The sequence below is a fragment of the Eimeria necatrix genome, genomic scaffold (assembly GCF_000499385.1).
Source record: "Eimeria necatrix Houghton genomic scaffold, Enh_scaff74, whole genome shotgun sequence".
NCBI classification, from domain to species: Eukaryota; Apicomplexa; class Conoidasida; order Eucoccidiorida; family Eimeriidae; genus Eimeria; species Eimeria necatrix.
The window spans coordinates 26064-53459 of NW_013654563.1; the positions used below are offsets into that span (position 1 = coordinate 26064).

The 27396-nt window shown below is 50.9% G+C and overlaps 6 protein-coding genes across 6 annotated transcripts; 2 read left to right on the forward strand and 4 right to left on the reverse strand.

Annotated features, from left to right (window-relative positions):
* Positions 1 to 5140: 5140 nt before the first annotated feature.
* ENH_00074090 (hypothetical protein, conserved) lies at positions 5141 to 5784 on the forward strand (the record flags this gene model as incomplete). The annotated part of the gene is made up of 2 exons (XM_013582771.1): positions 5141 to 5281; positions 5725 to 5784. 2 exons carry the CDS (start codon positions 5141 to 5143, stop codon positions 5782 to 5784), a joined length of 201 nt encoding a protein of 66 aa, XP_013438225.1.
* Positions 5785 to 7662: 1878 nt separating this feature from the next.
* ENH_00074100 (hypothetical protein, conserved) lies at positions 7663 to 10477 on the forward strand (the record flags this gene model as incomplete). The annotated part of the gene is made up of 6 exons (XM_013582772.1): positions 7663 to 8481; positions 8578 to 8627; positions 8871 to 9015; positions 9195 to 9299; positions 9540 to 9641; positions 9809 to 10477. 6 exons carry the CDS (start codon positions 7663 to 7665, stop codon positions 10475 to 10477), a joined length of 1890 nt encoding a protein of 629 aa, XP_013438226.1.
* A 1496-nt stretch (positions 10478 to 11973) lies between these two features.
* ENH_00074110 (hypothetical protein, conserved) lies at positions 11974 to 12483 on the reverse strand (the record flags this gene model as incomplete). Its single annotated transcript, XM_013582773.1, has 2 exons — positions 11974 to 12070; positions 12332 to 12483. The coding sequence occupies 2 exons, from the start codon at positions 12481 to 12483 to the stop codon at positions 11974 to 11976; spliced, it is 249 nt and encodes an 82-aa protein (XP_013438227.1).
* Positions 12484 to 12666: 183 nt separating this feature from the next.
* Positions 12667 to 15296, reverse strand: ENH_00074120 (hypothetical protein, conserved; the record flags this gene model as incomplete). The annotated part of the gene is made up of 8 exons (XM_013582774.1): positions 12667 to 12771; positions 12912 to 12943; positions 13224 to 13382; positions 13594 to 13666; positions 13983 to 14077; positions 14184 to 14451; positions 14603 to 14722; positions 14847 to 15296. The coding sequence occupies 8 exons, from the start codon at positions 15294 to 15296 to the stop codon at positions 12667 to 12669; spliced, it is 1302 nt and encodes a 433-aa protein (XP_013438228.1).
* Positions 15297 to 16494: 1198 nt separating this feature from the next.
* On the reverse strand, positions 16495 to 20266 carry ENH_00074130 (hypothetical protein, conserved; the record flags this gene model as incomplete). The annotated part of the gene is made up of 3 exons (XM_013582775.1): positions 16495 to 16822; positions 17128 to 18278; positions 18527 to 20266. The coding sequence occupies 3 exons, from the start codon at positions 20264 to 20266 to the stop codon at positions 16495 to 16497; spliced, it is 3219 nt and encodes a 1072-aa protein (XP_013438229.1).
* A 2047-nt stretch (positions 20267 to 22313) lies between these two features.
* ENH_00074140 (hypothetical protein, conserved) lies at positions 22314 to 27356 on the reverse strand (the record flags this gene model as incomplete). The annotated part of the gene is made up of 1 exon (XM_013582776.1): positions 22314 to 27356. The coding sequence occupies one exon, from the start codon at positions 27354 to 27356 to the stop codon at positions 22314 to 22316; it is 5043 nt and encodes a 1680-aa protein (XP_013438230.1).
* Positions 27357 to 27396: the final 40 nt, after the last annotated feature.

Below are 27396 nucleotides of genomic sequence, written 5' to 3' on the forward strand. Positions count from 1 at the left end.
TGGGAGGGTCTCCCTGCAGTTGTCTCCTCTTCCACCAGCGATGGAAATACAATTATCCTATGCGTCGCCTTTGTCGCTCGTATTGTTTCACATTGTGTCTGCGTAGGTCAAATCCAGTCGTCCAGTGTAGGTGGGCACTTCTGGGTACGACGTATGATAATTGCTCTAACTTTTTTTTACATGATGTAAAATCTTGTATTTTCTATTAGGCATTGCATCCACTTGCAAGACTGTTGCTTTTCTTCCGTGTTTCCCTTCATGGTTCACCCTAAAATAAGTGCAAGTTCTAGTCATTTCGCTGAATGGTTAGCTATTCTTTTAGTTCCTGTGCTTCTCATGTTTTGCTTTACTGTCAATTTTGACCTCAATTGTAACGCATTCTGTTTCTTCATACTACTGCTAGCTTCATTTGGCACTATTTCACTGTACATTTTCCTCTTTTTCTCTCTGTCGCCTCTAATTGCTGAGTACGTTTGCTCTATTGTAATCTAGCTGCCTATACTAGTGCTTCTAGTTTTTATTTTACCTCACTTTACTCTAGGGACAATAAAATTTTAACTAGTGGAGGCCCGTCGGTTTCATGTTCCTGAGCCCTATTGGGTGCGAGCTTTACCAATCTATCATGCCTGTCCCTTTTTCCTTTTCTATTTAAAGGTTATTGCTACACTATTTTTTTGTCCTCTGTTTTTTGAAGCTCAGAACCTTTACTGGTATTGGCACTAGCGCTGTTATCATTGTTGCTCAGCTGCATATTTGGCGTCCCTGAGTAGCAGCTACCTGGACCGACTGCACGGGCAGTGTGTGTGCGAGGAATTTAACGATCACAATCTTGGCCCTTTTCTGCGCCACAAGCGCTCCCCTGCTGCCTCTCGATAAGCTCTAAAGCTGGCACATACTAATGTTTGGCAAAACACAACGACAGTAGCGTATAGTCATAGAAGGAACGTATCAAACAGAGCGTGAAATAACGGCTCTATGACAGTAGCAACTGACCGTTTGCGCCACGTAGTTGCGCGGGGCAGCTAGCGAGTTGCTTAGAAGGCTCCGAACAAGCTTACTCGCCAGAGAAACGCGACCACTTCACTAGGTAGTAGAAGTCATCTCCTTTGGTCCTCTGCCCGATGGACCTGCATCCGAGTGAGTTTGTGTCATGGGAAGCCAACCGGCGTAGTGATTGCGCGGGCATTGTGGAGCAAGTTGGAAATTGTGAAAGCCGTCGAGGCAAGATTAGGCTCACGGCAATTCCGAATAGTATGTCACAGCACCAATGTGCTCTGCGGCTATGAATGGGCTACGATAACCAGTTTCGGGCTAAGGGCATATAGTTACTGCGATTGCTTATGTGCTGCTGAGCCACACATTCTCCCTGCGTTGTACTCGACAGAAAGACGTTTGGCGTCAGCATACACCTTTTGTTGCCAGTCTTTGCCCTAACACAAACCACATGTCTCGTTGAATTGCGCCATATACCCTGTCATACAGTTTCATTTTGGTTGTTGGGGTGCTAGGCGAGGTGCCACCTCCTGTCGACAATATCAAAGTCGGCTGCATTAAAAGGCGTCTACCTTATCATAACTTCACAGGGAGTGTTCAATTCAGGTGTGGCCAGTCGAGTTTTAAGCCAGGCTTCCCCGCTTCTGATCTGCAGGCTGAATATAGTTGCAAAGCATCTGCTACAAGGTGGGATTGATGCGATTACTTTGTGCACCGCTCTGAGGGTTAATGTAGGCTACATCGTGTGTAGTGCCAACAGGCAAACATGGCCGGCCAATATAAGTGTTTGATCATAGTTCTGAGGGCCTTCTTTTGGATGCGATGGCCGCGTGGTCGCGACGACTGCAGAGCGGCAGGACCTTGCGCTGCTCGGCTGACAACGTAGCACAGTAATGCCATAGAAATATCATGCAAGCAACGCAGGAGAGCACCACCTCCGGAATACCCCATTTGTTGTCTTTCCTAGAAGCGTTGCCGCTGGCCGTGTTCATAAATGACGTCTGTGTTGGCGTGAGAATGGCTCTGATGTTACCCCTCCTTTCCGTATGGCAGTGGCTGTGATGTCGTCAAGACCCGCCATTCCACAAACAGATGAAAAACCAAGCCCTGTAGCCGTTTCAAGTCTCGTTTTAACTCGGAAATATTTCTTGTCTGGGGGTTTTGCTTGCTGCCTCCTCAGCTCACAACCCTGTAGGGTCTAGAGCGTGTGTTAGTAAGCTCGCCTTTGGGGTGTTGGGACTTCCTGTGGCCTTGCTTGACGAAACTGGCCAGTGTTGGCTATTCTTAAGTGTCACTGCTCGTTTGCACCCACCACATGCCTGGTTCGCAGGTGCACATAGCAACCAAATCGTTTGAGGGCACAAGGAGCCACCGAGAACGCACAACAAGTTGGCGCTCGAGATGAAGCACTATTACAGATCCTCTGTGTACTAGATGGCTCACCAAAGCCGCACAATGGGATGTTGTAGCTCTTTCAAAGCATCGGTAGCTGACATTAAATGGGAGCATGGCTTTCTACGTTTTGACAGGTTCCATGACACTGTCCCTGTAAAGCAAATGCATGGAGACACAGATATTCAAATAGTGTCTGTGTATAGCACCGTCATGCTCGAAAACGGCACTACAAAAGAAAGCTCTTAGATCTATAAAGAGAGCCTGCGGACACGGGAATAATCATACAAGCCAGGAGGAGTTCGGGGATATTTACCTCTCAAAATCATAATCCCACGCACCAAGCAAATGATGACGGCCATGGCAAAGGGAGCGTAATCATCTCCTGAGTGCTGTATTCACAAGCAAACTCCTTGCCTCCTTAGGCATCACTTTCTTCTGAATCCGTTTTTCTAGTTATGGATGGGCGAAAGCTGCGAAAAATATTTTATAATGAAATTTCCGTGCAAGGACATATCTATTCTTTGTGCATTATTCTGACCTGCGTGATTTCTGGCTAATGCGCTAGTCTCTTTCCTGATGCATGCAAAGTGTCAAAAATTGTGATGGCGTCTAGTGGAACTAATTGTGGAAATAGGCGGTGACGGCTCGCTCGCTCGCTACGAATTTTGAAAACAGAATACAGGCGAAGCGAGATATTGCTCAGGGGCCTTCACACTTAGTGGCATAGACGGCCTAATAAAGAACGGTGGCTAATCAACATTGGAATCACAGTGCTGAAGCGTAACAAGATCCAACACGGCTTCTCCCTGACAAAAAGTAAAGCAAGCATGTCAATTGCTGCCAGTGTTTCGTTCAGCTCCTTCGCTTTCGTCCATGCTCGCTAACGTGCAGATGCCGGGACTGTTCTCCCGTGTCACTGCTAAATATGTTGTGCTCCTAGTGATCAACCTAAGAGCACGTGCAGAGACTAATTGGGCCTTTGTCGAAACAGTTACTCTGACAATTTTGCCATCATCAAGTAGCTGTGAATCCCAGCAAAGGATCTCCTGTCCTCTTGCCCATATGTATATTTCTCCTGAGCTATGGCATCGACGTCTGGAGAGGATTTAAGAAATGCAATAGCGGTTACAATATTCTTGCATTTTCTGGCGCTTCATCAAGGACATTTACATCTCTCTTTGCATGCGCCCGTCTATACCTCACCGCACATCTCGCTCGCCATGACTTGGGAGATTTGTTCTGCTACAACGAGGTGCATCGATGCCATTCCTTCAGAAAAAGCAGTCAGGGAGGCTGCCACACTCTAAGTTGTGTCTTGCTAATCGTTTTTTGAGACATTTTCCGCCTTCGCGGGTAGGACTTCGAAATGTGCTCTCCTTGCGTATCATTATTAATCCCATTTTCATATTACTTGAGTTAGCCCTAGACTTCGTGAAAGACTTGAACGGTTGCAGAAGAACCAAGGCAACGGAAATGTTGCTTTCATCTGCCGCGTTCAGCTGTTTCCGCGTCTTTGCTCACAACCTGTGTCCTAGACATTTTCCTGACTAACGCTGGACCAGAGAATAGGTCTGCTTTGGGCCGTTACAGTACCAATGCGGAATCCCCAAGTCCCCAACGTAGGCTTAAAGCAACAGCAGCAGGCTGTCAACACTCCTTTTTTGCACTCAGCCTTTTCTCTGTTACCTATCGTAGTGCACCTTAGGAGTTTAGGTCGTGATTCAGTAACAACAGAGTCGCACGTTTGCCCATGCCTGCTGAAAGCTGCTGGCCGTTGGGGCCGTGGTCTGCTGCCCCAGTACGACGCTTACCCGTCGAAACTAAAGTGGCTCCTATTACATACTCGAATACTTACATATTTGATTGCATCAGAATGCAAAAGTTGTCGCTGCTGATTCCCATTTTAAAGCTAGACTGTAGGGGGGTATTCAAGCTCTACAACGGCCATAATAGTTGCGAACTACTAGAGGCAATGCCGGTCCGAGGGGGGGGATATTCTCAAATGAAAGTGGCCAGAAGAACTACACAAAGGAGGAAAACAAGCAACCTGAATAGCAAAAATTTGGAGTTCTGGCCGCAACAGCGCATGACCGCACGACCCTGTAGTCGCACTCGAAAGGCGCCCGCATTCCTTACAATCGACCAAAGCAAAGATAAGGCTAGGCACATACAAAGATTAATTATTCAAAAGCTCAGCACGCTTTGAAGTGAACAAATCGGACGCTCTGTCGTGCGCAGCTCCCGGCATTTCTAACAATTCTTCACTGCCGTGTGAAGCTCCGCTGTCTAGTCCCATAGCTCGTCACGCTCATCTACAACCTGCCAGTTCTTCCCATGAAATTGTTAAATTGATAATTTCATGACTGGTTGAAAGCAATTTGTCCGAATAAGTGAGCAAATACAACTAGCAAGTTGGGCAGGGCAGGCACAGTAAAGACGGCTGCTAATTTTCGCCTTCGGTAGTCACCTAGGATATGGAAATGCTGTAACCAAGAACACAATTCATAGGTTTTTCTGTTTCAGCAAGTAGTAGCGTCGGCCCATTTTGTCGAACGGATCCTGACTAAGGGCGTAGTTTGCTGCATGCAACAGCTTCCATGCATCCTCGTTCAGGGCTTTGATATAAAAAACCAGAGCGATGTTCTCAATTGCATATGCGAAACTTTCGATGTCTATGTCTGGATCCAGTGAATGACTTTTATCCATTAGTTCGTCCTTCACGCTGCATACAAGCAGGAAGCTCTCCCCGAAGATGACGTACGGGTCTGGCACCGTCCTTATGCCCATTTTCCGGCGCACTATGATTGGAGTATGCGGCATTATTTCCATGTATGTGACAATCGAGCTGGCGGGGAAGCCTCTATATGCCCAGGTCACTACGAGGCTGGCAAACGTAAGGCTGACGCAGTACTTTTTCTTCTCACTCGTTGCGTGGTGTGCTATTCTTACTCCCTCCTCAGTTTTTCACAGAATCTCTGCTCACATTTTTTTCAACTAGGAAGGGGGCCATCATGACATACTTCTGCTTTTACAAGAGCTCTCCTTCCCTCGAAGCTATAGAAGCTGAAATATGTCACGACTCTCTTTCGAGTTAAGGAGTTGTGAACAGAAATTCTGAATAACTACAGAAACTTAAGGTACAACGAGTGAGACTGCTTTGGCTTGATGGTGCTTTCCATTGATATGGTAATGTCCACTCGACTCACATTTTCCTGATGACGACGGGCTCTGTTCCAGACGCAATAGAGCTTCCTTGTTAGGACTTCCGTGGGCCTCCGTAGGCGATGCTTGTACATTTGTCTTATGGTGCTTCTGGGATTGCGCATATGTTTGCAGATGGGTAAAGAAACAGCGGCATCTGCTGCTGGTGGGGGTCACGGCCATGGAGGCCACTGAGCCCGAGAACATGGTTTTTTGTAAACGACCTCTCCCGGCCGGTCTATCGCAGCCTTCTTGAGAGCCCTGTTTCATCTCACTGATCTGTTTTTCTTTACAGCGTTTCCCTATATGCATTTGATTTATGAGCACGAGAAGTGCTTGGTTGGTATCTAAAGAGCTTATATTTCTGCAGGCATTGTGTACTATCGGCCGGCCATACAGAAGACACGAAGCCACTGCGTCTGCAGCGACTTTACTGTCTTTTCATTTCGCAAGCCTCTGATGCTCCGCAAGTTGGCATTTCCTGAAGCTTAACCAAACTGCCATATTGCTGTCGCGGCGCTTCAGCGTGAGCGTCTCCGTCACCAAACCCTTATCGGAAGGCACGCCTCTGCGCACTGTGGAAAACTCTGTGAAGAGTTTAGGCTATACGCCGCCTGATTAGAGCAACCCAGAACAAATGCTGAACGTAAACGTGGGCACTCTATGGCTGAAGTCTTCGCTTATCCCAAGTTTCGGGTTAAGCGGAGACTTAAGGCTTTTTTGCTTTTCCCCGGAGATTCTCCATTGAATAGCCGCATTGCCTCGTTTCTTCCGATAGTGCGCGAGTTTATAGTAGGTTCGCATACTAGTGCACATAAAGTTATGCATATTGACTTATTACGAAGATGATGCAGGGCGTAGACGCTGACGGCATGCCGCAGACACAGGACACTTGCAGGACGGTACATGGAGTTCAACTCGTGCTTTCTTCGGCGAGGAAGCCTAAATTAGCTTCTGGTTAACTCAGAGGCAAGCTGGGCAATTCTTGGGGAGGGGATTACAGTGCGTCTCCCTTTTGCGACAATGCTTGAGTTGGAACCCTGGGAAACTAATGCTGTCCACAGAGGTGCGGGCTAGCGCCCCGAAAATGCAGCACGATGGAGCTAGCATTCAGCCATACAAGTCATAGTCGCGTGCGCCTTGGAACTTAATCTTTCCGCTCCTCTTGTCTGGAGGTCATTCACACGAGCTCCCTTCACCGTGCGCTTAAAGGAGCACACATACGTGTCTGAAATTTAGTGCCATAGTATCAAGTACACAGGCTTCAGTACAACTCCAAGCCAGGGTGGATGGCCAGCGCTTGGGTGAAAGGGCACGGAAGACCACTGGCTATATGGGGGAGGTCCCCCTGTAGGTTGTACTTTATCCGTGGGTTCCTCACACACTCGCGTTCCTCTGCTGCTGGAATTGGGCTATTCAGTAATTAGAAAGTGGCCATTAGACCGTGCACCAAACATCTACACAGCACTGCAAATTTCAGTGAGAGTCAGCAGCGGCCTCATTCCATAGGTCACCATGTTCAATGTTACGACAGGCCTTTCTACATTCCCGGAAAAAAATTGGAAAACGCCAAAAAATTTAAGATAAGTTAAGTACGCTTCTTGTCTAAGGTATACTGGTGGGGTCTTATGGTTTGTCCCACTGTTTCCCTCATGGTTTGCCCCAGCCCTCTATAGTAGTTTGTTGTCAGCAGGGCCGGATATGGCCCCCCTGCTCCGCAGGCGCTCTCGACTAAACACCATGTTTAATTCCTGGCCATTTGATTGACTTGGCAAAAATATGGATTGGCCTCTAGGACTCGAGGTCTCTGGTTTCCCGGTTTAGCTTTTTGACCTGGCGTTTTATGCCCTCCGACCTCCGGACACAGGAGCATGGGAGAGTGATAGCCAAATCCTTGACGACGACCACGTATATTCGGCATTCAGAAAACACATTTGATATGTTATGAAGTAGAGACCAGGATTTCGTCTTCGAGGTGTGGTGTGGCATCCGCGCATCCACCATTGGTCACTGTGCCGCATTGCTCGAGTTGCACTTACACAGCAAGCCCTTCAAAAATCGACACCTCACCAAATGGATATTTGCTCAGCTCAACAGCACCAGTTGCTGCCTTCCCAGCAGCAGCCGCAAAACAGGCTGTCGCATCAGCGACAGTATCACCAGCAAGACCAACAGGAGCGGTGTCAACAGCGTAGCCAGCAGCAGCAACATCAGCAGGAGCTGCAGGAGGGGCTGCATCAACTCCCCGCTGTGCAGAAAGAGGCGGTTTCCTTCGCTCACCGAGCGGCAAGTCTGCCTCCCTCTATCAGGCAGACATCTTCTCGCATTTCAGTGCAGACCATTCCAAATCATATCCAGCAGCAGCAGCCCCACCAACTTCAGCAGCAGCATCATCCGACATTGCAGCAACAATACCATACCAATCAGCGTCTTCAGCAGCCACAACAGTCACAGCAGCTTCAGCAGCAGCAGCCCCCGCAACTGCAGCAGCCGACTGGAAGCGGGACTCCTGTGAGGCCTTCCCACACAGGACAGCAGCAACAGTTACACGCTGAACAACACAGGCAAAGGGTTGTAGAGGGTCAGGGGCTGGATGCCGTGGGTCTGCATTATTGTCCCAGTGCAGCAGGAGCAGCATCACGGTACACTGACGCCTCGCGAGGACCACCCAGCTGCACGAACAACCCGCTGTACCCTTCGTATCCGCTGTCAGGGGCAGCACCTTCATCGCTGCCGCAGCCGTGGCAGCAGCAGCAGCAGCAATGGCTCCAGCAGCAATGGCTGCAACAGCAGTGGCAGCAGCAACAGCAGGCGATGCAGATGCAACAGCAAATGAGGAATGTATTGCCAGCACCTGCGTATTCTGACCCTGTAAAGTTAAATACTACACTCGTGAGCGAATTCGAAAACTCTTTGGCATCATGTATAGCCTAGTCTGTGTGTTTGGGCCTTGGAAGAAGCCTTCGTTGTGGTCCGGCTTCTGTTCAGCTCCGCCCAACACAACTGCTGCCCATGAGGCTCCTTGGCGATCTCCGGTTGTACGTACCTCACCGCGAGCCCTTTTTGGGCGAAGGAGGGCAAGTCTGAGGATTATGAGTATATGAAGCATGGCACATGTTCCAGCTCGTGGACTTCATGTTTCATGTGCAGAAAATACTTCTGTGTTTACATTACATCCAGGATACTCTTTGCATTATGATTATTGCTTGCACAGCTTGCGCAGACGTACGTATTAGTGCTTCGGGAAGCCTGCTGATCTGCTTTGTGTTTATGGCTCTCAGAAGCGTTCACATGTACCTCCTGGGCAAGCAGGTGAAGCACTCCGTGGCTACAGATGAGGCGGATGAATGCACGCGAGATGTCATGGCCCTCATTGAGGCAAGGGAGGTGCCGGCAGACAGCACCATGCCTCTCCTCATACACGACGTGAGTGAATTTCCAAGCTGCACAAATCAGCCTGAGAATTTGTGCCCATTTGAGCGCCTACACCGAACTCTATACATCTGTCTGAGCACCAAGATATGGCTGTACGAGGGCATCTACATTTCATGATTTTCGGTAGGTAAGGACATTCTAGTTTGAAGTTAAAAACATTTGCGTCTCAGGGTCGTGTCGTTTGCGGAGGACCTGAGGTCTGTCTTCGGTACCTGGCGAAAAAATTGGGCCAATATGGCATCGATCACATGAAAGATGCACTGCAAGACCGGCTGGTGAGTGCACTTTGTTGCTTTTAGCGAAGGTGCAGGTACTGTTTCTATTTGCTGCTGCCAAAGTTCTCGGTGTGGAATCAGGATAATAGGCTTTTAACAACAGCAGGGGCAGCAACAACATCAAGCGTTAACTGCATCTCAAACTTTGCTGCAGAAAGTCCATAAAGAACTTTACCCCATGCTTCTAATTCTATATACGCTGAATTTGGTCTACACGCATTGTTATTGTCCTGAGTGCAGCTCATGGACCTCAATACTTGGTTTAATGTACAGCAAGCCGCAATCCAGTCCATCCTTTCTCCAGATTCCATGGCTAAGGATGCTATCTGCGACTACGTAAAGGTGGGGATGGCATTGAGACTGTGATGGGGCTGAAGGCTAACTTCACGTTCACGAGGTGGCACAGGTCGTCTTTGGAGAGTCATGGTGCACTTTATGGGCGCATTTGCACTTTTCGGCCTTCGCCAGTGCCAGGGACTGTCTTGTGCAGGATGCGGTGCGTGTCGCAGAGCCGACGCCATTTTTACTTAGAAGCGGAGAAGTTGCTGGCATTTTTTAACAGCAAGTTTGCTTTCACGGCACAGTCCAGCGTCGACGCATCCTTGAGGGCCCCAATAGTCAGCCTAGACGCCTCCATCAGGGGGCCAGTGGTCAGCAGATTGCAGCCTTTTTTTCTTGGCGAGGAAGATTCCCTCGCTGACTATTTCTTATTTTCCCTGATCGATGACGATCAGCGAATTGCTGAATGCCTCATCAGCAGCGGCAGCACTGAAGAGACCATTAACGGAGACCAGCAGAAGGAGCAACTACACCAAGAGAATGCGGAAGTGGAGATGCATTACTTCAAAGAAACCCCCCAGCTGCATGCCCTCTATGTAGCTTTGCTAAATCTACCCCTGATACAGGAGGCACTTCTGTCCAGCGACGGGCAGGGAACAGCCTCAATATTAGCAGCAGGAATGGCCGCAGCACAGGAGGAGGGATGTCCTGGTGCTTCAAGGGAGACAAAGGACAGGCCAGCACCATGCGTAGCTACTGAGGCATCAACAACTGTGTCTGCCAGTGACTCCCCTCTGCAACACCTGCAGCGGCAGCAGCTTTTGATGCAGCAGCAACAACAGATGAAGCAGTTGCAGCATATGGGTGAGTCCGGGTGCATGAACCAACTGTGGTGCTAACTTCTTCCGTTCACCTTATGCTTAGACGGTGCGCCAGCGTATGTACCAACATAGGAACACGCGTAGTGCTGCTCGCTAGCTAGGAAGTCTGTATCTTCTGTGCCTGTATCCATGTTTCACCTGTGTGCGTCTGTTTTTGGTTCAACATCCGAGTGCCATGCGTGAATTAGTCTACTAACATGCGTCTAACACATTAGATCGTGCTGTTGACCGCAGGTTTAGCTGGAGCTCTTCCTCAGTGCGGAGAGACTCCCCAGGTCTATAACATACAGTCTGCTGGGGCCCTGTACTGCTTGCCCCGGGCTTCTGCAACTGTTGGAGCGTCGCAGCTAACTTTGCCCAGGGCAACCCCAGTGGGGCCCTTTGGAAGTCTTGTTGGCTGCTCCGGTTACATGCAGCCAATGATGCCTCCACATACAGCTGTTGGGACCGCTTATCCCGGGGCCTATTTGGGGAGCTATTGGCAACCCCTCACACCTGGGGGAACTCGGCAACCCCAAGAGAGCTCCCAGAGAGAAGATTGCACACTCTACGCAGTCCCTAATCCTACAGCAGCCCATCCACAACAGGGACAGCAGCAGGGGGTCCAAAAGGGGCCACCCATGCAGCAAATGCAACAATACCAGTACACCAGTACTAACGTACCCCGTGGTGCACCTGCAGAGGCGGCTGTCGGCGTCGATGTAGAAGGAGCTAAGTGACTTCGATGTATACCTTGTAAAAGCACCACTGCCATCAAGCTCACTTCTGCCGGAGAGTTCCAAAAGCAAATTAATAGGGTACCACCTACGCATCCAAATGAAGAACGTAGTACAAACTGTCACTGCACGACGTGAAGTATCAACGGCGCCCATTGTGGTTGCGGGGCCTTTCTTCCCCAGGACATTTCAGGCTCTCTGGTCCCACTGCTGTGCTTCTGTTGAATCGCGTCAATACATTTGTCAAGTCTTTTCAGAGGCATCAAGGCCTCGAGTGCACAACGTCTGAAACTTATGTCCAATCGGAGAAAATTTGGGAAAACGTTCCTTTGAAGAATACTAACGTGAGGTGCAGTGTTCTGTATTATTGATAACACATTTTCCTCCTTGGTAGTGAGTCTCTAATGCGCGCGATCCAACTGACAAACGTGGAATCCAGGCATAAGTGCCTGCCTACGCGTTGAACAGTTACTACTTTTTAGGTAGTTTACAACCCGTCTCCTCCGAGACTCTGCAACGGCATGCATGCGCTCATGCAGCAGCGGCCACAAACACGAATAGCAGCAGAAGCTACAACGCAATTCTAGCTAGTTGAACTGTTCCCGCGCATTCGTTGGCAGTCCATCATCAACGCCAGTGCAGCGTTATACGGCAGTAAAAGGCACTCTCTCGCTGGAAGTTTGTTCGGCAGCAGCATACTAACTGCCGTCGTAAGCGCCAACAAATGGCCTTTGCCCTAACAAAGCAAGCCACTCGCCCAAAGGCGAGCTCAATTCCTAAGATGAGGAGTTGGGGCCACTACTTGTCTAGGGGAGCGTAAGGCCCAGTAAGAAGTTCATCTGGTGGGGGTGCGAAGGAGAGACGATTAGGTCCACACCGTTCAGGAGAGGCAGAGCTGCGTAAGGAACACCACGCAAATTAGTAATAATTGTTCATAAGAGAAGTGACATATACGCCGTGGTCATTCAAAAATACATTAGGTAGAAAGGAGATGCAAGAACCTCCGAACCGCTAGCCAGCAACACAAATGAAGAGCGTTTCGGAGCAAGCAATATTTATCTGGCAGTCCTGCTGTGGGGAAGCGAAAGCAGACACATGCGCAAACGGGTATGGAGAGGCAGAACAACGTAACCTAAGCTTAAGTCTTAATCCTCACCGCGACCTCTGTCCTCTCTTTTTGCGTCTTTCTTCGGCCTCTTTTCGCCTTCTCATCATCTCCGCCTCATCTGGCATCGCCGACTGCCAGAAGGACGCAGCAGCAGCGCTCCGGACGTCTTGGCCAGGAGAAGCACTGAGAGACACCACCATATCGCTTTCGCTGCACGACGTGCATGAAAAGAGCGATAGCCGGGTCTTAAAATGATCGGGTCATTAAATCAATGAACTAAGTGGCAGAAGCTTGGAACGATAATCGAGCCTTTAAATCACTGAGCTATGTGAGAAAATGCCTGCATCGCGCCGGCAACCTAGTACGTTAGGCGAAACCAACTCCTAGCACACGTTCACCAGGAAAAGCACGACAAACTCAAAGAGCAGCGGCCCCATCAAAAGGTGCTGATCTTTCTGCAGTAAGACAATGACTGACCCGTACGGTGACTGCACAAAAAGCACATGCAACAACAAGAACAAGCGGCCCAACTGAAGCGTCGAGTAGCAAGTTCATAACTCAACATCCTCGCAACCTGAGGTTCCGAAACTGCCAATCCGGGGCAAATGCTTGTTGTTCGCACGCTTACTTCTCTCCATCCTCCCCTATGGCTTGTCGGAGCTGAGAAAGCATAAGCAACGACAGTCCGTCGGTTCAGGGATTCATCTAGTGCAATATTAAGGCGCGGATGACACTATCGGCCACAGTAGTTTAAGGCTACATATGAAAGCCTTATAGCAAACCTCATGGAAACACAGAGCACACACCATGGGTTTACTGCCATGTGAAGGAAACAAAACTCAAGAGGCAGAGAGCAAACGCACTGAAAACCATTGCGCTCAAACACCGAAAGGAAGCTATTACTGCCCTTTAGCACGGAGCTTCCCAAACGAACGCTTACAGGTATCTCGTGTAAATCCATGGGCACTGTGCTGCCTCCAGGCCTCCTCAATACAAACAAGTCTCCACCGCAAGAGTCTTAGTGCCTTTTCCGTTGCGCCCTGTGTGCATGCCCTCGCCGAGTAGCGCAGCCCCGTCCTCTCCGCCATGTGGCCGTATCCTAATACGCAAGCAACTCAGATACACACTCAAAATTTGGCCCCATGGCCGGCACGAGGGTTTCTGGTTCTCCACGGCGCATACAGAGGAACCAAATCAGGCCGTATAGGCCTGAGATCTTGTTAGTGGCCTCAATATTACGCAAAGCCGTCTTCAGGCATCTATTCGGAGCCTAAGACTTCGCGTGCTTAGCGTGTCTCCAGTTCGCGTACCGCCTTGCGGATGATCCGGCTCGATGTCAACAAGGGCACCCGTCCTCTGGCAGACATCCTTCAAAAATTCATCCTGCAGCAAAACGGGTTCCTACAAGCTTTAGGCACTACAGCACCCTCGTTGACTGTTGGAAACATGGGACGAAGGTTAGCAGTTCGACTCACAAGTCATGAAACCATACATTGATCACCAAAGGAAGACTCTCCATTCTCTATGCCAGGCCGCAATGGACAGAAACCGTTTGCGACCACAGTAAAACTAATGATGGACAAGCAGAGAGCCCCACAACTTGGAAGACAAAAATGCATGCGCCTCTATCCAAAGTGCTTCAGACAACAGTTTCATGGGGTGCCTGAGGTCCGTACAGCTCCTCCTATGTTTCACTTACATCTTCTCCTGCCATCGCAGCTGTGCAGTCAAACGTTTCGTCGTCAGCTGCATCCGCCGGGGCCGGGAGGTACTGCGGAGGGCCCAGAAAGCTCCCTGTAAGCACGGAAGAGGTAGATGAAAAAAACTGAGACGCTTACAACTAAACCGTAGGCTTTAAACATTATGGGTGAAACGCAATGAATTCCAATGTACGGCTCACATGCAGCAACAGCTCCTCTGTAGACTGTCTCCTGATCTTCGCCTACAACTCTCACATATACTCCTTGCGGCGTCTGCTGCTGCTGCTGCTGCTGCTGCGATAAAGGGGAACCCCGAAGGATGAAGCCAGCCCCGGTACGGCGCCTCAGGGAAGCGATGGTCTCTACATGCTGTAGCTGTTGCCACGCATCTGGGCTTCCTGCAGTTACCCCACAAACTCCTGTCTGCAGCGGGAGATCTAATATCCACACTCCATTCTCCAACTGTCTCTGCATCTCAAAAACAGCAAACTTCGCAGCACCGTCAATGACAGCACGCACGCCGCCAGAGGTGCCAAAAGTACAAAACAGTCTCAACTACTATAGCACTTGCTTCGATTATGCAGTGCGGCCGAATGTTACAATTTGCTTCGTAGCGTACTGCTGTCTTCTTGATATCAGCACCTAACAAGTCAGGGTCTCTGAGATCAGGTTTGGGGATAGCGGCGCACACTGTCGCCATTGCCCTCAAGGCGGCCTTTCTGGCACGCTGTTGCATAAGCTGTACATACACCCCAAGCCACAATTCTGCTGCTATTTTGTGTCATCAAAAAATAGTATCAAGGCCTGCAACTGTCTCCACTGCTGATGTTGTCAACGCTACTGCTGTTGAAGGACTTCTACACCTGTTTCTGCTGCGCCGCAATAGCTGCTGCAGCATCAACTGAGGTCCATGTGCCATCATTCCTCCCCGGCACCGGCAAGATATGGGGCTGTTGCTTTTCTCCTACACCTTGATCGTACGAGACTGAACCGCGGGAAGGGGTGTGGTGATGGGGTCCTCTAGAAACCGAAGAAGGCCCTTGGGAGAATCCCGACTCTTGCGGAACACCATAGTCAAAAGATGGCGGTCCCCTGGGAGAGGAGTGACTACCCCGCGAAGCTGAAGCCGACGAGGGCCTATGTGAGAAGCCCGAAGTGGGCGGCCCCGACGGGGCAGGTGGGACCTGCGGTGTTGACAGGACTCCTTTAGTTCGGGCGAGAGAGGCAGCTAATGCCTGCGCCCTCTGTATGGACTCCGCAATAGATGGGTCAGCGGCGGGGGAAGCACCACCACCCGCGCCGGAAGACGACATTCTACACCTTGACTATGACACTGCAAAGAAATCCAATTCAGCACCAATACTGGAGGAGCTGGCACGGGGACACAAATCTCGCGGGAAAATCAACGTCAGAAGCGTGGCCTCAAAAAAACAATAAAGCGCCAACTATATCCTAGAAACAAGCAAGTTCACGAGCTAAGCTTTAAAGCCTAATCCGGGCTAAACATAAAACTCTAACCCGAAGTATTGAAAAGGAGATTTTGTAGCCTGTTGAAGACAGCGACCGCCCTAATTGCGGCATGGCACTCAGACAATAAAGCAAAAACACTAGTCTGCAAGCTTTTCCGCTCTTAGTTCGTGGTTTGCTTCCAGCTCGTGGAGTTGAGTATTATCGACTCGCGTGGAGACCCAAATTGCATGCAGCCCCAAAGTTGATTGTGAATCCTTTGTGCTAGTTTTGACAAATTACGAATGTACCCCTCAGGGCAAGGTACTGTTACTTCAAAAGGTAAGACGTTCACACGAACTGGACCCGCGCTCCCTCCAGGGGCCCAAAGATACCATCGAGTTCGATCAGGGGTGTCTTCAGGAAGTCACACGTGCAAAACGTATGCAAATATGAGCATTTATAAACCTGAGTAGAGAAATTGATCTAGAGCTTGTGCTGCGTTCTAGAATATGTCGGAGAGCAGCTTTTGAAGTGAAGGCGGCGTGCTGCAACTTAACTCTTGGAATATCGTTCGTGGAGCAATGCATTCTGAATAACTTCTCCAGTATTCACAATAGCCTTGAATGCGTATTCAGGTTTGCGGCTTATGGTATGTATTAGTGCACGTTCAGGAGCGTACAAGTGCATTGTTTATTGTGGTGATGTGCAGATGCCCGTGTTTGCATGGGCTTTTACTGCGAGGATGATACCGGCATCAGCGTTGCTGTTGCCCGTTAATGAATCCGAGTGGAGAGATGCTTTTTGATGTCTCGTCTAACTGGTATCCTGGGAGTGGAATTCCTGCTTGATTTGATGCGTTTTTCTCTAGCCACGAAAGTGATTTGTGCCTCTCGTCACACCTGTTACGTACTAAAAGTGATCCCGCATAATTCCATAAGTACGGACTTCTGGCATTGAGTTTTTCAAAGCCTATAGGCGTCCTAAGGGCGCGAACAAACCCTAACTCATGCTTGCACTGGAGGTAAACGCCAGCGCTGCATGCAAGAAAGGCCCAAAGGCCCGTTACAGGTCTGCGATGGCAGTCGGAAAGGGGGCAAGAGCCGGTGAACCCTCAGGAGACAGCTCGAGACCGGACTGAGGGGTGGACAAATGCAAGGTTTCGGGACTTCCATGCTTGTATTCTGTAGCCAAATGGAGCCCCTCATGTCGACCTCGTTTGAAACGATAAGCCGAAGGGCCCCCTACCCTGGGCCCTCTCCCAGACCCATGTATGGCACCTGCCTTTGCGCGGTGAAGCCACTCTAGGGCCAGTTGCTGTGCTCTTTCTTTGCCAAACTTCTTTGACTGAAACACTTTATATCTGGCTTGAGGTTCCTCCATCCAAAAGACCCTAAACGGAGCACAGACCATAGTATACACAGTAGCACATTCCCAAAAGAGTAAATGTCACCAGGAGCAAGTGCACTCACATACAGCCGCTTTGCTATCCTCAAGGCTTTCTTTTGTTAGATGGTGCTACTATGTTCGTCGTGGGTACCCCATACTGAACTAATTTAGTGGCGAATAGTTCGAAACAAGTTTAAACAAAGACTTTAATACTTTCGAAGACGGTTATGTTGGAGGTTCACAGCAGGGTTTAGGGATGGTCAAGAAATTGCCTTTCTTTGCTACTTGACTTTCAGGGCTTTTTCTTACCTCCATTCTCTGCTTTCTCCGTCATATTGCAGCACGGGATCCACTGGCCTCCTTGGCCCGGCAGATGCAATGGCAGCTAGCATCTCGGGTGGCAAGGGAAGTGGCTTCCGAAATCCCTTGCGGGTTCTTACGGGCACTGCAGCGATTTCTAGCACTGCCTGATGGTTGTTGTTGCTGCCGGTAGCATCTCTACCAGCTTCTTTCCAGCGGCTTCCACCGGAATTTGAGTCGCTTTCAATTGCCCCTGTGGCCCTTGTTGTGCAGTCAGACTCTCTAACGTCTCCCCAGATGTCTTCGTGTCCACTGCAGGGTCCCCCGGATGGGGAGTGCGCACGTTGGTGAGAGTTGGGCCTTACAGAGAAGTTCGTCCCAGTGGCTCTGTTGGTTGAAGCAAGCAAGATGGTTTGCCTGGGGTCTCTGCTTGTTCTGTGTTCATCAACTACTCTGTCTCTCTCCCTGATTAATCCCTCTGTTCTCCTCCTCAGCTCTCCATTGTAGATCTTCGACCCTTCTAGCGCTTTACGGCTGCAGAAGCGAGGGCTGCAACTAGAGCGCGGCATAAGTGGCCTCCCTGACCCCTCCGTCCCGCTTTCCCCTGCCTCGTCCTCTGAGGACCCGAACCACTGAGCCCCAGAGCTCACGAAGGAATCAGCTGACAAGGCTGTCCTGGGGTATCGATTCACTGCTGCAGAGCCTGCCCTCAGAGGCTGTCCGAATCCTAGTAAAGGTGCAAGCACCCCAACTGGCTTTTGAATATCTTCTTTGTCCTCTCCAACACAGTTTGTTCCACTTATTCCATTCTTCTTGAAAGGAACCCAATCTCCAGGGCTTGCTTTGTTTGTTCTGCAGCTGATACTGCTGGTGGTACTGCTACTATCCATTGCTTCAAAATCTGTTCTTAGGGGAGCAACCCACTGATGCGCAGGATCCCCCCAGTCACTTATAGATATGTGTGGTTCCGAAAACGACGGCAGGTGGCGACCCTTCCGTGGGAACTGCCCGTCGGTCTCTTCAGCTCCTGAGAAACTCCCTGATGCGCTTGCTTGGGTGCGTCCTTCCGCTGACCGGCTGCTGCTAAGCAACAGGGGAGATACACTACTTGGAATCCAGGGACGCCCTTGCACGGGTGAATGTGGACCCCAATAAGACAACTGAAGGCAAAGAAACAGCAACAAAGGCTAGTGTAAGACTGCGTGCCGGTAAGCAAGTGAAGAGCAGGAAAAACTAGCGGCGGCACGCCATCCACAAAGCTCAGGAAATTAATAGAACCAAAAAGCCCTTCCCCCCTCTTGTCCACCGGACACACAGACAGAGACACTGCTGCAGCTATGTCACAGAAAAAGGCAGCAAGCAACTAGTTTCTTCTAAGATGCTTCTACTGAAAATGTTTGTTTATTACTTGCTGCGGAACAAATGCCCTCTGCCTTCCACTTACATCTGAAACCTTCTTCGTTGCTGCTAATTGAGGGGATCCCTCTGCCGCAGCCGGGGATGCTAAGGCTGCATGCTGCAGCAAAAGCTCGAGTTCTTGCTGGGGATTCACGAGGTGACTATCCACTCTGCGGCAAACTCCACTTCCCCACAACACACAGTCCTGTAGTGATCCACAAATGCAGTGGTGGCCCCAGCAAAGACCCGCCAAGAGGTGTTCCAGACAGTAACACAACCGGGGCTCAAACGAGGGGAGTCCATGCTGACAAGCAGCTGTTGAGAAACATGCACGCGATGGTAAAGACGGTGACACAGTGGCAGACGCAGCTGACTCCGCCGCCGTCGGCGTTGCTGCTGCTGCACGTCGTGCTGGCGCCACTACTACTACTGGTGTTGCCGCTGCTCTGGGCCTTTCTGTTGAGACCAGCAGTGCAGCTCTTGATGTCTCCGCTTCTGATGATTGTGTTGAATCTGTTGCGGTTGGCGTTGCTACTGCTGGCCTTGGTGTTCCTGTTATCGGTTGTGGATCAGCCGCTGACACCGATGTCAAAGCTGCTGGAATATTGCTACTGCCGTGCCCGACTGGAGAAGGCGTGAAATGTTGCTTCAGGTCATAACGCGTGGAGTCGCTTCGGCATTTGTCGCTGCTTGGCATTAGTTTGACAACGCTGCTATGTCCTTCTGTGGTTCTGAGCAAGGCCTTCTGCTGGTGCTGGTGGTGTTCTATGGCCGGGGCTGCACCAGTTTCAGAAGCACCTGCCACAGCTGCCCCTACTGCGGCGCCGTGTTTATCAACGTCTGATTCGTGTGGGCCCTCCTTTCGTGGATGCTCTTGGAGGCATCGTCCAATGCCTCTTAGAGGTGACTTGCTTAGAGAGACTGCTCTACAGCTGGCATCTTGGGCTCCAGAGGCAAGCTTAGGAGTCTCGGTTACCAAGTCATTGAGTGCTGCGCCTTGCTGCTCCTTCGTGGCAGAGGAAGCAATCCCAGGTTCTTGGAGCCCGTTGTAGTTGCTTTCACTTTTGCTGCTGCTGCTACGGCTATTGCCTGTACCGTCACGCTCAACTACCCGTTTAAGCAGAAGCTTTAAACAGCCGCGCCATTTGTACTCCCTGGAGTCAAGGCCTTCACTCGTGTTGCTGCCGTGGGTGTTATTGCTGCTGTCGCCTGGGCTGCTGCTGAACTTAACCGTGCGGCTGGAATGCTCGATAATGGACGATCGTTGTACATCTATCGGGCTAGATACCGTGCAGATTGTAGTGCAATCGATTTCATCTGTGCACTTCCCAAGATTTGAACAGCTGCTGTTGCCGGCGCCGCTTTTATCATCCCACCACTTGAAGCTTCCACGGATACCACGACTAGTGTTCTTAGAACTGTTAATGGTCCCGTTGTTGTTTGTTTGACAGCGGCTGCAGCCAGTGCCTAGGCAGCAATAGCATGTACGATACTCACTAGCTATGGGGTTTTCTAAGAGAATATCCGTGGAGGTCCAGTCCTCAGCAGGCTCATCGGTTGCTGCTGGGCTGCTACTGCTGCTACAGCTGCTGCTGCTGCAGCAGGCCGCGCCTATATTGGGCAGCATAAGAAGCTCTCTCGAAGTGGCTCCACCACCTTCGCGTTCCTGAAGGACTCCCAGTTTTCTTCCCGCCATGGGTCCACCAGCTTCCATGGAGACCAGTGCAAGGCCCCTATGCTTGTGATTCATGGGCAGGGCTACGAAACTTTTTGACCTCGATCTCCTGCTCTACAGGCCCTGCCACGAAAAAACAGAAAGTATTTGCCCCCAATTTGTTCTATTGAAAGCGGTTAGATTCTGATAAAGCCTTTGCCTCAGTAGATTTCGCCTTAATATGATGCTGATGCCGCAACGGCTACGCCGCTGTGTTCCGTAAGGACCAATGATCACGGAGTTCCTGCGGCATGAGACTAACAACAGCGGACCCTACGAAAGACTCTCCTTAAAATTTGAGGGAGATCGAGCGGACGTGAGACCCCCAGAGGCAAAAGAAATTCTTGGAGGAAAGGGGATGGTATGGGGGTCTAGGGATCGGGTGGGTGGGCGAGCAGCCCTAGAATGACGCTGCTCTCTCACCGTAGCCTTCTCTCGTGTTGAAATAAATATTTATACTTGTACTGAACAAATTTAAAACCGGTGGGGACCGCTGGGTCCCAAAGATAAATCGCCCGAGTGCGAGACAGGCGCCCGTCTGGCCCGTGCATGGAGGAAGCGGTTGAAACCGCAGTTTCATGCTGGCCATTGCCAGGTTTTCGGGTGCCAACTAGTGCCCTTGAAATTTTCAAATACACATTTTCAGCAACGAAACATAAAATAAGCGGATTAAATTGCAAAAATGCAAAGCTAGTGGGCCGCACGGCCCCCGACCCTAGGGTTGGGGGTGGAATCACCTCGAGCGCTGTTGGACGGGCTATGACAGACCAGAGCAAACTTGAAGAACTAGAATTTAGTACTATACCCTCAAGCAGATAAATATCATATTGGCCTATTACAACGAAGAACACAGGCAACTACTGGAACACTTAAACGTTCGCGAAACGTCTTTCGCAGTCTCTGTCAACAATTTCGCCTGTCTCACCCCCCAGTGCCCTCCCACACCACGAGTTTTGTGAGGGCTTTGCTGCCCGTTGATTATCATTGTAGCATTTATATTTATTTATTATCTAGTTATCAACGATTTTAATGGCAAGTGAAGCCAGAAAGTTCCGCAAGACAGCACACCAGCGGGGGCGTGACCCCGTGCAGAATCGACGGCTTTCCGTTAACGCCCCTGTTTTTTTAAGTCTGCTAGAATTCAATGGAATAAATAAAGACCTGCGAATAAAAAACGTAGAGATTTCCACTGAGTTCGCCCCTGCAATTACTCATCTTCCAGGGCTCCGTGCGTCGAACAGGGCTCTCCCTTGGAGAGCGGCCATTCGGGCATCTGCGCTCCCACGCCTGCGTATTTTCGATATATTGAAGCGGGGAAGAAATCTGCACTCAAGAAAGAAAAATTGCGTTTGTCCTCATGTAATGAGATTCGCGTTGTCCCAACGCGTGCCTGCTACGTTCCAATAGTGTGCAGGTGCTGCACTATTGTTTTTGCTTAACAGCAATCGTGAGAGCTGCAGCAAAAGCCGTAAGTATAAAATGTCACTCATCTATCGAATTACAGCGTACTGCTAAACTTGCCGCTCACGTTAACCTCCCTGCTATGGATCTTGACTCATCCACCAGGCTTCTCAGACCCTATGTACGTAGGCAAGCTGCAAGCCGGGCTTCTCGTCAAACTCAGGCTGGTGCCGCTGCTCTAAACACGCCGCTTTCTTGCCATGTGTTGTTTACAAGTGTCTTCATTACACGAATACAACTCTCCACAATATAGATTCGACACAAAAAAATGAAGTTGAGCGCTCACGTTGAGGGTGCATTTGCTGTTGTTCATTATGCTGTTCTCAAAAAAGCTTTGTACCAGTATCGAAGCCAGCAGCTTCTCTTTTACTCATCAATGCAGTCGGGGTGTTCTGTGCTCCTGCAGACGCCGTGGCTCTTTGAGGCAAAGAATATGGGTTTGCAGCCTCCCCTGAAAATAACAGACACGTGAATAGTGGGCAAGTGTCGACTGAAATTCATCATCAACTCCACCTGCTCGTTTTAACACATTAGTCTCGGATACGTCCCAAGCTACTCAGTTCTTTTTCCTTAACGCAACTGCTAGCCAGTGAAACGCCTGCTTTTATTTTCCCTGTGATGCTTACTCAGCTTCAGGAGGGCGTCGCGAGGCAATTTCCGCTTCTGCTAATTGGTTTACTCTGGCTGCTGTTTTTGCCAGATGGGAATGCGCAGAAGCACCAGCAGCAATAGTGCAAGGAACCTCCCGGGCTGTCTGCTGTAGCAACTCCAACAACTCCAGCAATAACGCGCTGCACTGGACCCAATCATCTTGGTTGAGGAGGTCGCTTAGTCTCATTCTGTAACAGCAACAACTTCTGCTGCCGCAGTTTCTCTCTACTGATGCTACTGTTGCAGCTGCTTCGCCTGTACAGAAGAAACTGTACAGAAGGCACCAAATTTCGACAAGCTGCTGCTGTTGCTGCTGTTCTTCAGCCTGGCGCTGCTGTGCAAGTAGGCGACGGAGGAGTCGCACAAACAACCGCAGTGCCCGTGACCGAAGCGAGGGCACAGCAGCAGCCACCTGGAGCATAAGCGGCCACAGGCAACTGGTCTCGTCGTTTGAGTTGCAGCAGGAGCTACTAATTCCGCAGCTGACGCATTTGGTGGGTAGGAGATGCACAGGAATCGCGCGGTTGTCATAATGGGAGAGTAGGGCCTGTACAAGCTGCTCTAGCACGGCAACAGGGTCCTGACGATGAGCTGCATTCCAGTAGCTGCCACCATGGAATTCGTACAAGCTGCCTGTGCAGCATTCTCTGCTGCTGGCTTGTTCTTGGCAGAGGACAATGTGTGCTGCAGCGACTGTTGCGTCTTGCAAAAGCAGTAAAAAGTCTTGCTGCAGTTGCTGCAATTCGCTGTATGAGCCTCGAAGCCTTGGTGTTTGTGCAGATGCAGCGGTAACTGCCGCTATTGCTGCTGAGAAGGCCGTCACAAGGCTTCCGCGGCTTTCGATTATGGCGAGCGCATGTTGTTGCTCTGTTGTTACGGACAGAGCTGCCATTGCCGCACCTCTGGCTGTTTCTGTCTTTGCTGCCGCAGCCGCAGCTGGCCGCCCTGCCACCGCCGCTGTTGTCGCTGCGCCTACCGCAGAGCTGAGGGCCGGACAGCAAACCTGCCGTAGCACCGGTTCAATGAGTTGCGCCCAAGCAGTGCATAGAATTCGCACTGCAAAATCTGCAGCACCAGTACCGATGGTTCTTTCTTCCGGCACACGCTTCGAATAATTACCGTATATTGCTGAACTTGGTTCTGCTGTGGCGGCGCCAGCACTCACTCTCTGATGGCCAAGACAGCGCGCAAACGCATGTAGGGCGACAGCAACAATCGACTCTACAGCAACGTAGGACAAAGGAACAGGAGCCAGAACTCTACCATCGGCTGCTGTTTTCGCTCCGTCACCAGCAACTGGGGCCACTCCCTTGGCGTCACGAATTGTACTAGGCTTGGCAATTTCACCTGCCTGTGCGCAAGACGCCTCACAGGCAGTAAACACTCCATATCGACAGCTAGCAGCACAGTAGCATATGCTGCTGTCGCCGCCCTTGCCGACACGGATGCCACTGTAGTTGGCACTGCTGTACTTGCTGCTGACGATGGGGGACTCTATGGCTAGCTTGAGCAGCTCGCAAGCCAATGGCGGCAGATGCCGATGCTGTTGTTCCACCTCTCCATGCATTGACGAAAAGTGCAAGAGCGTGCTTTCTGCATCCGCAGCTGCATCTAGAAAATCCGACACTTGCTCGTGCTGAGGCAGCGGCCGCCCAGCTGCGGCCAGTTCCAGGCAAAAGCGAGAGAGTGCCACGGCACCTCTTGCCAGACAGCCTTGCAGCGCAGAGGCGGCGCTAGCTGCGCCTTCTGAAATAATCGTTGTGGTTACAGCTTCTTCTGCCTGTCTTATCTGCTTGCATGTACTTCGAGCCGCCTCAGTTAGAGCAATGAGAAGCTTACTGAAGCACCCAAACGCTGCGCTCCTTAAAGACGCGTCAAGTGTAGTCGCTGCCGGTGGCTCTACAAAAGACGCCCCTTTTGCACCTTCAATTAGTCCAGCCCCGCATGCATGTATGAAACTGAGCAGCATGCTCACCAAAGAGGCAACAACCTCTTCCAGTGGCGCTTCTTTCGGGCCACTACTTTCCGCTGGTGTGGTAGTTGCAAGCCTTGACAGGCGAACCAGCACACAGACATAACCTAGCGGCGCTTCTACTGCTGCTGCTGCTGCTTCTATAAGCGTCCATCTTTTACTGCTGAGTATACTGTTGCTGCGCAAGCAATCCCAACGCAGCAAAGGCAACAGTACATCGAGCCGCTCTTCGCAACGCCGAAGCGCAGTACTAAGAAGCCCCATCAGTTGTTGCTCTAGCATCCTCATGAACTGCCGCCGTTCCTGCCGGAGATCTTTACTGCTGCCCTGCTGGCGGTGCTGGCTTATAGGCTGCGATTGCTGGTGCTTCACCACCACCTGCCTGTGGCGCTGCTGGGAAGCCTGGGAGTTGAACTCAGTTTGCTGAGCCTGGGTTAGGGCTAAGCGTACTAAGTGGAGGCTTTCCGCTGCTTGCAATGACACGGAAAAAGGCGTTGCTGCTGCATCATGCATGGTTGTGCTCTCCACTAATGGTTGATGTAAAGCTGGCAACAAGAGAAGAAGTAGCAACGGAAGTGCTGGTGCTGCAACTTCAGCAGCGAACTCCCTAATGTTCCGGCGGACAATAAAATCTGATTCGCACGGTCCTGTTGGCCCAGCCAAACGACTTTTAGCGTAGCGCTGCTGCAGCAAGAAACAGCAAGCAACTGAAGCAACTAATTCTGTTGCTGCGGCCGCCGCCGCCCTGTTTCCTTTTGTTGCGGCCTTCGCGATTGACGCACAAAGCACCACTGCGCTTGCTCCAGTTACTGTTTTCTTCGCAGCGTCTAATGTCGTAACATCCATGAGCGTAATAGATGCGCGGGTCTCTTCTATCTCTGTTCGTTGAAATGTTGCTGAAAGCTCATCTAACGCCCCAGCAGCAAGGATATCTGCCGCTGCTTCCCTCAGCTCGTAGCACAAGCCGCCGCAGAGAATGCACAGATATGCCACACGAACAACTCCACTGCCATGTCTACTGCGGCAGTCAACTTGCCACGTCCGCAGTAGCAGAGCAAGCTGCAGAAGCAGCAGCAACCGTTTTTGTTGGTGTAGTGAATTCATAACCAGAAACAAACGAGGCAGCATTTGCCCCTTATGGTCGTTTGACCACGAACTTCGCTGCAAAAGCTGCTGTAGCTGCTGTACCACAAAGAGCGCGGGATGCTCGAAAAATCTCTCATCGCTACGGCAAAGGTGGCACGCCAATTGCTGCTGAACCAGCAACAGCACCAGTTGGAGCAAAAGTAACTGTAGCCGCTCATGCCCTTGCTGCTGTGCTCGATAGTCCTGTAAGAGACGGAGAAGAAACATACAGAAGCTTCGGCTGCTACTGACAGTGCAAGAGCAGCCGCCCCTTGAGCCGCTGCCTTTACCCCATCCCTGCTGCTCGTTCTGTTCCTGAAGCTTTGTCTGTTCCAGCTGTACTTTGTAATGATTCGCATGTCGATACTGCGCATGCTCCATCGGGTGCCTGTGTGCCTCGAGAGCAACCAAAGCTACGCGGCTCAGGAGCTGCTGTGCTACTTCAGCTGTCAGCGACTGATGAGAATGCGACTGAGCAATGTGCTGCGGCGATCTGAAGGAGGCAACACCACAAAAAACGGTGGGAGCAGCAGCGGTACCATGCATGATACTAGCGCTGTGGGCCACTGGATAGGCTGCTGTGGAAGTACACTGAAATCCTGCACCTCGTGCCCCTATCGCATTTGCTTCATCCATTGCGTGCGGTCCTTCCGATCTTGTTTTGTCATAAGGTGCTACCGCTGCCGGTGCGGTGCAAAGTAGCTCTTCCTGCAGAGCCAGATCCTGTCCAAAGATGAGGGAGTGCAACTGCACTGCCATTTGCTGCCAGCATCCGCTGCTACCAGGTCTCCGTTTGCTGCTGCTTGAGGAATCACTTCTGCTGCAGCCATAGCAGTGTGGCTGTCCTTCAGAATCGCATGCCAAATCGTCACTGCTGCTGCTCGTGCCATTGTCGTCTAGCAAAAATTCGCCAGATGGGTGATTACGCGTGAAGTCTAGTTGCTGCAATTCTTCTTGCAGCCCTCCCCGTAGCCGCCTAAAACGTGTTTGCTGTCGTGGCACTTGCGAATGTTCCTGCTGATCTCTCCTAATTGACTCCTGTACCAGTAGATCCTGAAACCTCTCAGGCAGCAGCACGTGTCCATCTTCCGCAGGCTCCGGTTCAGCTACAACACGAGCGGTCGCACACGTAGCGGTCATATATGTCCCTTGTCCCACCGGGTCGTGCTGATGCCTCTCCGCCTGCCGCTGGTTGTGCTGTCCTTCTACTTCCCGTTGCTGCAGATGTGAGTGTTTCGGTGAGCGTGGACTGATCGCAGCAGCTTCACGCTGTACAGCAGCAACCACAGCACTTAGAAGACCAGCATCCAAAACGTCTGGCAACCCAAGGCAGGCATGTGGTAGATCCAGCACGGGTAAAGTGAAACGGATGCTTTTGGCTAAAGGGCTGAATCCCCGCAGCAACCGGAGTGTTTTCCTGTGCAACCGTATGATTGAATTGCCTACTGATGCTCCCTGAGTCTCTTCTGTTGGTACCACCACTGCCATTGGCGCTGAGTCTCGTGCAGTGCATATAACTTCAGGCAGCCCGCGGCTGTCAGTTCTGCTGTGTTCGCCTTCACCAGTGGAACTGGTTATGTGGCTGATGCCGCAGCCGCACGTAAGGCTGCAGCTGTAGACAACGGGATATGGTGTGCAGCGATTATTCCTGTCAAACTCGCACTGCACTCCCTGGTAATTGTTGTCGCAGCATCGTGCGCAGTAGGTTCCCTCTCGCCTTTCAACGAGAGTTTGCCTTTTTTGCTGCGATTGCTTCTGCGCTTCGCTTTCCTCATGAGGACTGGACTCCAGTTCAGGTCGGTGCTGTGGTGCACGCAGCACCTGGTTCTGTAAGAGCACCAGCAGCTCCTGACGTTGCTGGTGGTGGGCCGCTAAAAAAAAAGCGCGAGCTGGATCCCAACATTCTGCACAAGGCATCCTGCGTCCTCCTCGTTACTCCTTGGTGTGTTTGGCTGCA